This window comes from Myotis brandtii, unplaced genomic scaffold (assembly GCF_000412655.1).
Source record: "Myotis brandtii unplaced genomic scaffold, ASM41265v1 scaffold237, whole genome shotgun sequence".
Classification (NCBI taxonomy): Eukaryota; Metazoa; Chordata; class Mammalia; order Chiroptera; family Vespertilionidae; genus Myotis; species Myotis brandtii.
The window spans coordinates 6947008-6962706 of record NW_005358943.1 but is presented as its reverse complement, the minus strand read 5'-3'; the positions used below and the strand labels follow the sequence as shown (position 1 = coordinate 6962706).

Below are 15699 nucleotides of genomic sequence, written 5' to 3'. Positions count from 1 at the left end.
GAGGTGGGTGAAGGAAGCAGGGTAGGGCAGGAGATATAGCTACGCAAGAATGGGATTTTCTATGGAGACTAGCTTAGTCTGACCCACAGAGAGTCGCTGCTGAGGGCAATTGTCTAGGGAAGAGGGCAGCTGTGAGTGTTAGCAGCCAATATTCACAAGTGGACAGTAGGGCACTGGGCAGTGGAGGGGAGCAGGGAAGGGCACCCACAACATTCACTGCCTGTTGTCTTCAGATGGAGAATCTCAGAGTAAGTATGTCATACTTTCACTACTAAGATTAACCCTTGTTAATATGCTAGGGATAGGTAAGTATCTGTCTTTGTTCCAGGATTGAGACACATTACAAAGACTCCATTCAAGGCTGGAAAACAAAAGGTAGCAACTTTGCAGAGGAGAAACCTGGCAGACTCCACCTTAACCAAGCGATCAAGTTAAGAGCATCAGTACAAAGACATAGTGCTAGCTAGCTATGGTATGAGCAGAAGAATATTTCACCTTTGTGGTATTCTTTCCAAAAACTCACAACTCCAGCCTAATCATAAGAAAATATCTGACCCAGTAATCATCTAAATCAGTCACATCGTGAAAGACAAGGACAGACTGAGGAACTCTCACAGATTAGAGGAGACTAAGAGGTGACAGCTAAATGCAATGTGTCATCTCACATTGGATCCCAGAGCAGATAATGAACATTAGTGCAAAAACTATGCAAATCTGAATGAAGTCTGTAGTTCAGTTCAGAGTATTATGCCAATGTTAATTTCTTAGTCTTGATTACCATCGTGAAAGACAAGGACAGACTGAGGAACTCTCACAGATTAGAGGAGACTAAGAGGTGACAGCTAAATGCAATGTGTCATCTCACATTGGATCCCGGAGCAGATAATGAACATTAGTGCAAAAACTATGCAAATCTGAATGAAGTCTGTAGTTCAGTTCAGAGTATTATGCCAATGTTAATTTCTTAGTCTTGATCATTGTATTATGGTTATGTAAGATGTAATCATAAAGGGAAGCTGGGTAAAGGTAAACAGGCACACTCTCTACTGCCTTTGAAACTATTCTGACATCTAAAATTATTACAAAATTAAAAGTTTCTAAAACCATATTCTATTTCCTTAAACTCATAAGTGTAGCATTGGATGGTGATGAAGAAAAATTCATTCTGCCATATCATACATGCAGAAACTAATATTCCTTATGGACAATGACAAGTCAATAACATGAAAGAATATTTATATCATTCATAACTTCTATGCTACTAGCATATATTCAATAAGGTGAATTACCAGAATTAAGGAGACTAATAATAGAAAATCTTGTAGTAAGTATAACTTTCATATATAGGATTGTGAGCTGCTCCCAAATTTTAAATTCTCTAATTATGTTACACTGCTTATCAAAGGAAAATAAACTTTATTTATTCAGAATGAAGGTTTATAATGCTTCCTGTCATTCATTTAATTACTGGTAATATTTACTTGCATAGTACTTTATAGTAGTTTTAAGAGAGAAATGAGCTAACAGAAGAACATAATTAAGGAGACTATGGACACAGCTTCATTAAGTTCCTTATAGAAATGCAGAGAAGGTAAGCTCTCACAGTTTCTTTTTTCTTTTACAAATGAAGAGCAGCTGGGTATGTGTCCGGGATATATACAATCTTTTGAGACAACCCAAGGGAGTGACAGTCAAGACTCAAGTCAAACCAAGTTTAGACCCCGTACTGGGAAACAGCACTCTAAACAACAATCTAGTCTTTGCATATATTATCCTGGGGATCCTGGTACAAAAAAGATGATGACTGCAAAGGTGCTATGAAAAGCTGTGGTACCTCTTGGTGTGACCTGAGGTGCACACACCCTCTTTGGTTATAATGAAATTTTCAACTCATCTCCACAATCTAAGGCATAAGTAAGTTTCAGGTGACATGACCCCCTCATCTTTAACTTTCTCGTACTTTCTGAGTCCTTTGTCTTATATACTTCTAACTCAGACTCATATTTTATTTCCAATTGTAAATATAGGATGGAATTTATGGTTAGAATCATTGAGATTTAGACCACTTTCTCCACGATCTTTAAAAGGGCATGCCATCTCAGAAGAAAATTCTATGTATATTTCACCTGACGTTTTCATTCATTCCTTCACTTGCTCATTTATTCATTCAACTAACATTTATTGAATGCCCACAATATGCTAGGCACTGGGAATATAGTGATAGACAGAAGCAACCACTTTTCTCACGCAGTTGATAATTTTAATAATGTTCTTTATCCTTCACTAAGCCACCTGGACTTTTTTTCTTTTATGTTTCCTATGGCTCTCCTTCCTTTTCTAAGGCAACATAACCCCCCTCCCCGCCCCCGCCCATCTGAGAGTTAGAGGCCAGTTTTTCAACTCTTGGTTAAATTATTTCTTTTTTTGTCCCCCCCTTTTCCTCCCCCACCCAACCCCGGATATTGGGTGGAGAAATGGGTCCAGGAGGAGATACCACTGAGCTTTTTTTAATGACTTCTCTCTGCCAAAATATTACCCTCTCAAATGTTGTTCTTAAAATCTATGTGTTATTAAAAGCTCAGCATCATCTGTATTTGAACCTTGTGTTCAATTTATTATTTTAATTATTTTTTTTAGTTCTAAGGGTACCAGGGGTAACTAGATTGCAAAGCATATGATTTCTGCTGTCCAGAAGGGGACCTTGGGGAGCCAGTAGGGAGTCCTAAAGTTTTTGTAGACTATGAAATTTAAGGAATTTGGGGACATTTTCAGACAGCACACCAATTTCAATTTGATCATGGAAATTCCTGTAAATAATTCTGAAAGTTCACATACTGTACAGGGTTGTTGCTTTTTTTCTGTTTTGTCTTGTGATATAATTGGTGTTACTTTAATCTTTCATCTTATATTGATCTAATCTTTTAATGTTTGCTTTGGGGAATGAATATATGGAAGAAATCCAAGGCACTGACATTTATTAATTTACCTAAATTAAAGCATGTAATAGACTTATGAGATCCATGAAGGTCATCCATTATGATGTTAACTTCCGTATGATGAATTTTTCCTAGTTGTGTAATTTGAAAGTCATGAATTAAGAAATGTTTAACGAACACCTACCTTTTGCACAGACATGCTCCGAAATATGGCATGAAAATGTATGAATCATGTGGAGAGTAACTTGTATGCATTCAGAGAATCAAGAGATCTCTGGTATAAACTATCCTGGCAAATATTCTAGTTTGTTTTATATTTTACCTAACAGTGGAGAAGAATGAACTCTAAAAAGAGGAATTGCAAATAAATATCTACTAGTATGTTTCTTTTATGTTTTTTAAAGGAAAACAACTTTAAATTCCAAAATAACTCTCTGTGGTTAATAGGACATTCATAGGTACTTACCAGATAAGAAAACAGAAAAAAGAAGAAAGAAATAAAAAAAAAGGAAAGAACATTGTGTCTACTAAAAGTAAGTGACCAAACTTTGAATCTTTGCATATAGCTCAGCATTGTGCTATGTTGTTTAAGACTTTTATTCAACATACTTCACTGCAAAGCTGCAATGATGATTTTGCTTTACTGAGTCAATTAGGAAAGAGATTCTTGCATGCCTACACCACTGAAGTGAAAGTGAGCTGAGGTGATGAGATGAGGCTAATCTTGATTCTAGTCTCTAATTGGCATTAAACATGGTGAACCTTAGACATCTTGAATTTTGAGGGGTTGGATGATGATAATGCTAGTGAAAAATCTAAATCAGTTTAGCTAGCAATAAAAATTTTTAATAAAATAAATTGTATTTATTTTGAATGCAACGAAGAATACATAAGTTCATTCTCGAGGTAAAAATATATTTTTAAAAATGACTGACATAGTAAATATCCCTCCTGGTTCACCTAGAAGTAACCACTGTGAACTATTTGATTTATCATCTAAACAGGCCTTTTCTGTGCATTCAGGTATATGGATATTTCTAAATATATGGTGTTGTTTGGTAAACTTATTTAAGCAAACAGTGTATCTATTGTTGTGCAGCTTCTGTTTCTCACTGGAAGACAATCCCATGTTGGTTGATACAGAACTGCAATCCCTCAGGAGATACCAGCACCGCTGGCGCCTTTATCTTGGACTTCTCAGCCTCAATAGCTGTGAGACATAAATTTCCATTGTTGTTAAGCCACCCATTTGATGATATGTTGTTAAAGAAGCCTGAATGGACTCAGACAGATGGCAACCTACGGAAGCATCGGTAGAGCCTCGGGTCGAACTCTTTACCTCATACGATAGCTCAGGAGGCCTGGTGGGTGGTCCTCAGCTAAAACTGTAACAGAGAATAACCTGTCTGCCTTGAGTAGAGACAGCAGATATACTGCAAAATGTTAATGAGAAGTTCTAACAAAGACAACAAGCATACAGTAGAAGTGAGATACCAAATGAGTTATGATGAGATAAAATACCCTGACAGACTTTCAAAAAGGGGAAAGCTAATTACCCATCTTTTAAGCCTATTGTTTGCCTTGATCTACACATGGAGAGAAGAGATTTAGAGACTGACTTGCGAGAAGGATTTTTTTTCTTTTTGGACAGAACTGTTCTGTGACTATCTTTGTCCCTCCCTTCTTCACCACCATCAACAGAGAATGCCTTGGATGATGTTCTTCACCTCAAGTCAAGGGAGTGGTACATTAAGGGAGATTACTCAAGAGCTCTTTATGGGCTTCCTGAAATTGGGTAGTGATGTCGATGTTCAGGGACTCCTGAACCTATGGGAAGCAAGTTGTGCTTTGCACAAGGGAAACTGGCTAAGGGAGCAAGTAGTGATCGAAATCCACCCTGTGGCAAGCTTGCTAAACTGTGAAACAGCAGGGCTGTGTCTGCTTAAAGGGGACATCTTCTCATTTGCACAAAGATTTCATGTGGAATAACTATGACCCTAGGTGGGATGGGCACATTGAACTAGTGTCTGACTCCTCTGAGATATCTAAAGGCGGTTATGGCAGTAGACTGGTAACTGCGCATGGATGAAGTGAAGGAGGGTTGGCTGAGGTGGAATTGCCCTGAGCTCCAGAGATGTTTCAGGGAAAGTAATGGGTGTTTTCCATAAATCAAATGCGAATTAAGCATGAGAGCCTGGGAAGGGATCATCTTAGGTTGGGTCTAATAGCACCAACTGGAGAAGTGATGGAATCTCAGGACAAAGAAGCTGAACTGCTGGATTGTAACTAACCGAAGAAATACATTTGTTCTCATCAAAGCATTTAGGGGTAATATAGTACCAATAACTGGAGGTCTTTAAATAAGGCATGAATGTACTCCCATGCCAGTCATCTCTAAATATATATCAGGCCTAGAGAATATAGGGCCAGCTTATGACAATGCCAATAAAATGAGAGCTTTATCAATTACCTTTCTTTTATCACCCTCACCTCCCATAACTCTGTCAAAAAAAAAAGCTGCTATTGAGCAGAGAAATAGATAAGGGGGGAGGTGGGGAGTTGTGGGGGGGAGCGAAGGCAAGGGGGAATAGTTGAGTGCACCCTCTGGCCAGGAGACAGACAACTTGCTTACAGAACGGATGGAAGGAAAATAGCTATAACTTTGCCTTAGCTGGATGGAAGGAAAATAGCTATAACTTTGAATAAATATCAAAACTATGACCATTACATGGGGTTGGGCATTTTAATATATTGAATTAAAACTGTTTTGTGACAAAACAATCACTATATTTTACTATCTAAGAATAATCAGCAAGGTCATATATTTTTTGAATTTTTATCCAAAGGAAGGACAAGCCTTTCTTCCATTGATGACATTTTAAAGAGATAGTTGAACACAAATGATTCTACCCCGATGAATCTTCAGGGTGGGGTGTGTGTGTGTGTGTGTGTGTGTGAGAGAGAGAGAGAGAAAGAGATTTAAACATTCAGTTATAGATCCCTTAGTGCCTGAGGACATCTGGTGATAAGAAACTACTTTTCCCCTGAAAGAACTCAATCTATTGTTTCATTTTAATAATTCCAAGAAACATATTTATATGTTAGTCTAATATAATTAAAATTTATCTAAAGTAATGTGAAGTTAAATTTAAAGTTATCTAAATTCTTTAAATAATTATAAGAAATTATTTTACATTATCTTCAAAATATCATTCTTTAAAAATTAATAGGTCTTTTTTGTACATTCCAGAACTGTACACATAGGAATTGTTCTTTGTTCCATATAACAGTATAACTAACACGTTTAGTCATACTCTTCTCTGTCCAAGATCAGTGCTCTTAATCTGCCCAATAATTCATTGCACAATATTGTTTTCTAACCCACTCATTATTCTGATCTTTTTTAGTTTTAAGATTCCCCAGTCCATTGAAATCATGAACTCAAGGATATTCTTAATAATGATAGTCTTTGAGTCTAAAGTTGGTTTTAGTCTCTTTCTGGCAAATGCTTTCATTGTTGTTCTTTCATCTTGAGATTATATTTCTGTTATTTTAGCCTTTCATTTCATGATGAGGCTCATTCTACAGGAAAGGGGCCTGAAATAATTGACATTTGTTCAGCTTGAACCATGTTGGACATGGTAGTACAACAGAGAACCACAGTTATGAACTAAATGTTACAGAATAGAAGACAATTGTTGATACTTATAATTATAACTAATAGTTGGGGAGGATAAACAATTATTTTAAAGAACCTGATCAACATACAGTTTTTCATTGAAGAGCTTAACCAGCCCTTAAACCCAACAGGCTGGCTGAGGCCCAAATAGCAAATCAGATATGGGTGAGTGTTGTCCACCCCATGGGCTTCAAAGGCAATATTGTTCTCCTTGCTCTTATAAAGGAGCATGGCTGAGGTTCCTGAAGCATCAAGAGATTCCATGGGTTCTGCCAAGATGCTTCTGCTCTTGCTCTCGATGGCCTTGCTGGCCCTGAGCTCAGCTCAGGACATCAGTAATGGTAAGAGGGGGAAATGGAGATCATACAAGGAATGATGGGGTTAAAATTAATGGAATAGAGTGGAGTTGAATTGACCCTTCTCAGAAATTAAGTACTTTATTTTCAGAGAGTAGGTCAATAAAGGAGGAGATAAAATTAGTTTCTATTTTCTACTGATTGCAAATATCTCCCTGAATATCTGAGCCTAAGTCCCAAGCAGTATCTTCATGGTATGACATCTGTTGTTTTTAGATATGTGGACATTCAGTTATTCACTCTGTGTGGAACAGGTCATCTAAATTGAGTAAAAATTCTATAATTCATTTAGATACATCATTTTCTTATGTCAACCCTTAAACATTTAGAAATGAGAATTTTGATTAAATTTTCATTTATTTCATCAGCATTTTGACATAAAGTAGGCACTATGAATTTTTTCTTTTCATTACATTACTTATTCTTTTAAAATAAGTATAGGGCTGATCATGTAACTACTTGGCAGGCATGCATTTATAGTAAATCTAAGACTTCCTGGAAATGGGTAATTTCAAGTAATGATGGAGGAATTTATATATAATAAAAGAGGAAGGCTAAGTCTTTGTTAGTCTGTGGCTTTTTAAAGAGAACACACATGGCATATCTTAATGTTACCAAAGTCCAGATAATTGTTTAAATGATTGCAAACATTAGGTATCAGACTTCTTGTAAGACAGATAATTGAAAGTTGGAATAAGATTTTTGTTTTCTTATGAAATGTTATTTCATTATATGGAAGCATCCTAAGAAAATAAGAATATTAAACAAATACATAAGGACACATATGTAATACCTTAATCAATAAAGAAAAAAATTCTAATAGATTATTTGAATTTTAAACCTGTTCTCATAACTGAGATAAAGTTGCTGCTCATGGGCAATGTATTTCTAAAGTGGTAATTTTGGATTTTTCTGAAAGATGTATAAGCCTTAATAAGCATCTATAAAAGGGTATCTATCTATCTATATAAAAGCCTAAGCAACCAAATGACTGATCGACTGGTAAACTGGTTGCTATGACACACACTGACCACCAGGGAGCAGACGCTCAACACAAGAGCTGCTTCCTGATGGTCAGTGCGCTCCCACAGTAGGAGTGCCACTCAGTGACCGACCTGTCCCAGCGGCCCACCAGCCCGGTGGCAGCCACTCACTCCCTCAGTAGTCCTGCAGGCCCAACCTCTGGAGAATGGGCCAGGCACCGATGGACTGGCGCTGCCGGCATAATCCCAACAGCACCACAGGCCTCCTGGAAGTTGGCCTTGGGCACTGCAGCTGCTTCCCCTCCCTAGATGGTCTGCAAGGAAGAAATAATATAATAGCAGCTGCCAGGTGGCTCCTGACAACCAGCTTGAATGTCAGCGGGACGGATCGGATCCCAGGCCTGCAAGGGCATCCCACTGCCCACCTGGAGGGCCAATTGCATCCCGGCCCATCCCCACCCACCTCTGGACGGGTGCCAGATGCAGGGCTCACATCTGGCAAGTGCCGCTGTGGCAGCGCGAGCCTCTCCCAATCAGAACTGACTGGGCACCAGCCCGCGGCAGGCTCAGTGGGGCCAGGATGAGCGGGAGCAGCAGGCAGGAGTGGCAGGTGGCGTTGGAATGCTGGTTTCCACTAAATCCTTGCAGGCCACGCTAAGGGACCCCACCCATGCACGAATTCATGCACTGGGCCTCCAGTTTTATAATAAAATCATCTGAGCCTTAAACTCTACACTTTGTGATAATTTGGATATTAGATGGAAAATAACAGTAAAATTCTTTGGAAATATTTCTTCTTTAAGTATGTATTGGGAATTTTATGCATGGGAAGTTTATGCATGATCTCGCACACATATCATGCCATTGATTATTCACTACAACAATTCAAGGTAGATATTACCCATATTTCATATTCGACCCATAACCTTAGAGTTTAAATACTTTGAAGAGCTTACATAATTAGCAAGAGTTTGGGAGTGAAGGGTTCTAAGTCTTGGCACATGAGCAATTGATGCCATTAAAAAATTGAACAGATTAATGTTTGTTTAAATGGGTTTTGGGCAAGTTCCTGAAGTAACCAATAATTATTTGAAAAATTTATCTTTTGGAGGCAAGAATTTTCTGGAATAAAGTCATGGTGATACAGACAATAAGCTATGTGGCTACAGATGGTTCAATTCTCAAATTTTCTCTGTTGCAAAATGTCTCATAATTTGTATTTTGTCTACAGCCATTGTTGCTCTCCATCTTATTATATATAATACAGAATTAGTAAAATATTTGACTTCCTTTTCATCCCTGCTTCAGAATCAATGATCAGATAGATAGAGGATTCTACTTTATGAAATGTTGGTCCATTGTATTCAAACATATTAGTAGTAGTAGTTCTTTTAAGAATTTTCTAACTTCTTAAATTTAACCCTACTTGTCTTTATATAAATGTATAGCTGGGATCTTATCAAATCATATTTTTAATTTGTTTTCTTATTCTTCTCCCCCCTCACCCTTTTAAATTCTAGGTACTGATACTGAAAACTCACCAGGTAAATCCTTGTTCAAGGATGTGTTCCTTTCTTTTTTTCTTCAGAACCTATCATACCTTTTTCTTTGCTTTGTATTTGTTTCTTGAAAACTCTCAAAATTGAGTCTAGGAAAAGGCAAAACATAATGACAAATGCCTAAATTTTAGTGGTCCTCAGTCTTATTGTTAGATATGGCCCATTTCCTTCCTTTTCACATTGGAATCTTCTGTGTCAAAGACCTAGTGTCTAAAGATCAACAGAACGTGCCACCCTACGCAAATGTTTTCTATAAATCCTACAGACAAAAACAAATGATTGAATAATACAAATCCCTTACATTTTAAGGGTGTTGTCTCCATTGACATTTAACTAATTTAAGTTATAAAAATACCATGTAATCATAAAGATATTATGCAATTTGACTAAAGTACTTATATTATTCAATCAGTAAGTTTACGATTGCAACTTACTCATTTACAGTACGAATGCTTCATTCTTCTGTTATCTAAGCTTTGACGTCTGTTTAAATGATAAGATGCCTCAAAGTAGATAAAACTTAAAGCCATTATTAACTGAAAACACTTCGAATGAAAAATTTGAAGACAATTTTAGTGACATGGGTAGGAGTGTGTATAGGAGGGAGGATATAAGAAAAGACCAGAGTGCATGAGAGAGCTAATGAATTTTAAGTTATGTCACCAAAGAGTTGCAGGATTCAGTAAATGAATCAATAAAAAATTTGCTTGCTTAAAGAAAACCTTTACATACTTAATGATTTTCTTCAGTTCCTGACTTGTCAATGATCCTCCCATTAAGGTTATGATATCATTTTATACTTTATTCCTTCGTTTGTTCTTTCTTTGCAGAAGGCCCTCAAAACCAAGAGGAAGAAACCCAACCATTAGGTGAGTTATTTCGTTCTTTTGTGTGGGGGGGGGAGGGGGAGTGAGTTATTTTGAAATCAATCAACTTACTTACAATTTTTCTAAATAGATTCTAGGAACCTCTGGGTCACTGGTGTAATCCAAAATGTATATGATTTTTACTTTAATTTATGCTTAACTTTCAAAGATTTTCTTCCTCAACCATTTTACTATATAATTTTATCTTCTTAGTATATTGCAGAATGAGCATAAAAGACAAATAAAATCAATGGTTTGCTTTAGATCTATAAGATCTCTCAGGTTTAGAGAATATGGTCATTGCTTTACTTCTGATTTTTTCTTGCCTGTTACCTGGCCTTGTGAGGGCATGGCTATAAGGAGTCCTGAAAAAAAAATGCTTTTATTATCTACATTGTCTATGCCAACAATAATTCAATAAAATTTAATACTTAATAACCATGGCAGGGTCCTATTCTTGGTACTAAGAATGCAAAGGTAAATGAAGCATTGTTCCTGTCCTTAAGGAACTCAGGATGTAATGGAAGATTTCACTTTTAGACATAATGATGATCACCTTCAGAAAAGTGGCAAAAGTAAGCATTATGGCAGTTCAGAGAAAGGGAGAAAAGGGAAGGCCTCCCGCAGGAGATGCCATGTGATCTGGACCTTGGAGAGTGGGGCATGGGGGGAGGCAAAGTTAAATGCATGGCTAAATCTGTGCATATAACACAGCATTTCAGTGGTCTAGGAACACAGAATAACCCAGTAAGGTTGAAGTGAATATAGGAAGATAAAGCTAGAGATGTGGCTTAGTTCCAGATTACAAAAGATGCCATGAATGGCAAACTGAATTTGTAATTTATCCTATGGGCCACAGAGTGATTTTTGAATAGGGGAGTCACACAGAAATTGATTTTTTGATCTGACAACAATGAAGAATAGCAACTTGAAAGCCCAAACTGTGTCTTTTAAGTGTAGAGTCTTAGTGTCTGATGTAATGGGCATGCAATAAAGTATACATTGAATCACAAGAGAATGATTGTAAGAGTGATGACCATAGCAGATTGGTAGTTACAGAATAGCCACGGGATATAAAGTACAGCATGAGGAATATAGTCAAGAATATTGTAATAACTGTGTATGATGCCACGTGGGTACTGGGAATATTGGGGGAACACTTTGCAAAGTATGTGATTGTCTAACTATTATGCTGTATACCTGAAACTAATACAAAATAACATTGGATGTAAAAAATAAATAAATGTACTGTTGATTAAAAGAAGAGTGATGACCACGAGAGCATGAAGAAATGATTGAAAGTTAATATAACAGATGGTGAGGGCTGGGATTCAATTAGAGATACCAGGAATTTTCAAAAGGATAAAATATAGGGTGGGCTTTGTGTATACTTTCTGTTGGTCTAAAGACTTAACAGTTGATAGAAGAGAGGGGAGAGTGGGTGTTATATGATTCCTCTGCTATTGGGAAGGGCAGGGTAACTGATAATTTCCCCTGTTCAATAGATTTGTGCCAAGATATCATGCATATCTATAGATAGACACAGTGACTCCATCTGGTGGTTTCTCAGACATCATGAGTTATCTAGTGGTTTATAGATGAATTCATGTGTATCACAGCAAGGTTAGACTATGGCCATATAGAATAGTGGCCGAAACATCAAAAGAGGGGAGAATAACTAGTGATGGGGTGAACAAGAGGTGCTAAGCTAACAAGTACATGCCCTCTAAAGAGGCCAGGATTTCTCTGCCCCTTGTAGGCGCTGGACCCTAGTACCATTTAAACCTGTATTATATTACTTCTAACTAAATCTAGGCTACAGTAGATTCCTTACTTGCCTCATTTAAGTTTATGGCTAACCTTTCTCTTTCCTTGTTTCTTTCTGAATATATTCTCTCACTTAAGAAGACCATAAAATTGTTGAAGAACCCCCAGAGGGATCGCAAGAAGAACATGGAGGTCAGCATGAAAAAAGAGACCATGGTCACCATCATTGGCCTCAAAGCCAGAATGTCCAGGGAGACCAGGAAAACTCACGTAGCCAAGGTGGAAGAGGAGGTAGAAGAGGAGGCCGAGGTGGTCGAGGTGGCCAGAGAGGCCAAGATGGCCAGGGTAGCCGAGGTGGCAGAGATGACCAGGGTGGCCCTGGTGGCCAGGGTGGTCAGCGTGGAAGAGGTGGCCAGGGTAGTCAACGTGGTGGTCAGTGACAAAGAAAACCAACTAGAGATGGCTTCCAGTGATTCCCTAGGTATTAATTGCATTTTTAGTCCCCAATCTAGTGAATTTCTTCTTAAATTTTTAAATTTTTTTCTTTTTGTTTCTAGTTACTTCTCTTGTTTTGATTCTTGATTTTAATCACTCAAACTGTTTGTCCATATTTGCCTTTGCCACAAATTTCCTTGCCTCAACCTTACACATAGAAAAATCTCCTTCATTCTTTTAAGAGCAAGTGTTACTTCTACCCTGAGCTTTTGTTTGACTTCCTTTTCTTATATTAACCTAAAATTTTCCAAGTCCTACCTCTCCTCCCCTCCACCTCTCTTCTCTCCTCCCTCCTGTTTCCCTCTCCTGGCTTCTTCCTCCCATCTCTACCTCCTCACTCCTCCTTCTTCTACTCTATTTTAACTTCATGTGTTGTCTTATAATGAGCCTACTTCATTATAGAAATACCAGTCATAGAGCATGCTCAGGCCAAGTGATTATTGTGTCTAAAACCATTTTTCTCTGTTTCAGAATTGATAGAGATCGACTGGTGAACATGGACTTTTCAGTGGTGTAAACATGGCCTTTTCTTTCTCCAACTTTAAATCATCAATAAAGTCATAAGCATTACACCCTGGCTCTTCTTTTTTATTTAGGGCCATGGTTCTCAGTCAAGGGACAATAAGGACAGGCTGGGAGGAAGATAGCTCTGACTGGACTCCAAATGTTCTGTATTGTGTAACTTGATAGGTAGCTCAGATTTCAATAATTGTGGAAGGACTTAACTACCACCAATATCCCAAAGCAAAAAAAAAAAAAATTATTCTTGAGACCAGTAAGAGAGTTTTCCAACTCTACATTATCAATACACACATCTTTTTCTCAGCTCAAACACAGAGAAAAAGACCTTGTATATTTCCTTGATCTCTGACAGTCTTTCAGTGTATGTGTGCATATTATTACATTTCTGTTTACGTAGGGGATTTAGGAGGGCCTCTAGGACCTGTTTGCCCTCAGCATGCCCTATTGGAAATAGACTCATCATCCAGCTGTCAACCAGACAAGCTTCCCATTGGTTTAGAGACATGCAGATATACCTCAGCACTGTCTTTGGTTCATATATGTTGACTCAATTTAGTTTTTTTTTTTTGCATATATGCATTTGTAGAAATGGCATGAAGTAAAATCTGCCAGAACTAGGGAAGGTATAAAGGAGAGTGAGTGTTTATGAGTTGAATTATGTCTCCCAGAAATTTATATGGTGAAGTATTAAACCCAGTGTCTTAGAATATGACCTTATTTGGAAATGGGGTTCTTGCAGATATAATTAGTTAAGATGAGCTTATGTGAGAGTAGGTGGGCCCCTAATCCAGTATGACTGGTATCCTTATAAAAAGGGGAAATTTGGGCATAGACATGTATACAGGGAGAGCACCATGTGAAGATGGAGACAGAGACTTGGGTGTTCCTTCGAAGCTAAGGAGCACTAAAGATTGCCATCAAAACACCAGAAGCTAGGAGACCGGGAACAAATTCTTCCTCATAGCCCGTAGACTGAACCAACACCTTGATCTTAAACATCTAGTCTTTAGAACTGTGACAAAATCAATTTCTGTTGTTTAAGGCCCTCAGTTTGTAGTACATTGTTGCAGCGACCCTTGCAAACTAATACAGTGAGAAAATTTACTTACCAGATTGTTAATTTTTTATTTATTTTATTTTTTTAAAATATATTTGTATTGATTTCAGAGAGGGAGAGACAGAAACATCAATGATAAGAGACAATCATTGACTGGCTGCCTTCTGCACTCCCCTTACTGGGGATCGAGCCCACAACCCAGGCATGTGCCCTTGACCAGAATCAAACCAGGGACCCTTTAGTCGGCAGGCCGACACGCTATCCACTGAGCCAAACCAGCTAGGGCTTAAGTTTATTTTTAAACTTACAATGTAAGTTTTAGCCTATGCACCTAATTTTCTATTGTTTCTTTTAACTTATAAGGCATTTAAAAAATTTATCAGCTTAATCAATGTGTTACCTTTTGCACGGTCAGATTTAGAGAATAAAAATTAACATATGAAACAACATATGAAAAATAAATTAATTTTTACTTTTATCAAATTTATTGATTAGAATATTTATAAACATTTTATCTTCTGTTTTCCAATTTGGATGCCTTTTATGTTCTTCTTCTTGTCTGATCCCTATGGCTAGCACTTCCAGTACTATTTAGAACAGGGGTGGTGAAAGTGGGCATCCCTGTCTTGTTCTTAGGAGAAATGAGTTTTTGCTCATTGAGTATGATGTTGGCCGTAATATTGTCATATAAGGCTTTTATTATGTTGAGGTATTATCCCTCTATTCCCATTTGCTGAGAGTTTTTATCAAGAAAGGGTATTGGATTTTGTCAAATGCTTGTTCTGCATTGATTGATATGATTATGTGATTTTTGTCTCTCAGTTTGTTTATGTGATGTATCACATTTATTGATTTGTGGATATTGTACCATCCTTGCATCCCCAGAATGGATCCCACTTGGTCATGGTGTATGATCTTTCTAATGTAATGCTGAATCCAATTTGCCAGAATTTTATTGATGATTTTAGCATCTATGTTCATCAAGGATATTGGTCTGTAGTTCTCTTTCTTTGTTGTGTCTTTATCTGGTTTTGGAATTAGGGTAATGCTGGCTTCATAGAAAGAGCTTGGAAGTGTGCCTTCCTCTTGACTTTTTTGGAATAGTCTGAGTAGGATAAGTTTTAGTTCTTCTTTGAATGCTTGGTAGAACTCCCCTGTAAAGCCGTCTGGACCAGGGCTTTTCTTTGCTGGAAGATTTTTTTATCACTGCTTCAATTTCTTTGGTAGTTATCAGCCTATTCAGGTTTTTGAGTCTTCCAGACTGAGTTTTGGGAGCTTGTATTTTTCTAAGAATATGTCCATTTCGTCTAGGTTGTCCATTTTGTTGGAATAGAGTTGTTCATAGTATTTTTTCATAATCCTTTGTATTTCTGTGGGATCAGTTGTTACTTCACCTCTTTCATTTCTGATTTCGTTTATTTGGGTCCTCTCTCTTTGCTTCTTGGTGAGCCTGGCTAGAGGTTCATCAATCTTGTTTAT

General features: G+C 37.5%; 1 protein-coding gene across 7 annotated transcripts in view; it reads left to right on the top strand.

The window, feature by feature from the left end:
- The window catches only part of LOC102257404 (H/ACA ribonucleoprotein complex subunit 1-like), a 39268-nt gene extending 26072 nt beyond the window's left edge, over positions 1-13196 (top strand). For 2 of the 7 annotated variants that reach the window (XM_014540212.1, XM_014540213.1), the window contains exons 3-6: positions 6841-6956; positions 9475-9498; positions 10344-10382; positions 12285-13190. In XM_014540212.1, the coding sequence (XP_014395698.1) occupies positions 6845-6956; positions 9475-9498; positions 10344-10382; positions 12285-12586 (477 nt within the window). In that variant the 5' untranslated portion in view covers positions 6841-6844 and the 3' untranslated portion in view covers positions 12587-13190. Of the gene's footprint in view, positions 1-3444; positions 3470-4035; positions 4149-6840; positions 6957-9474; positions 9499-10343; positions 10383-12284 lie in introns of those variants that run through there. The other 5 variants (XM_014540218.1, XM_014540217.1, XM_014540214.1 and 2 more) reach the window with 5 other exon arrangements.
- The last annotated feature ends 2503 nt before the right edge of the window (positions 13197-15699 follow it).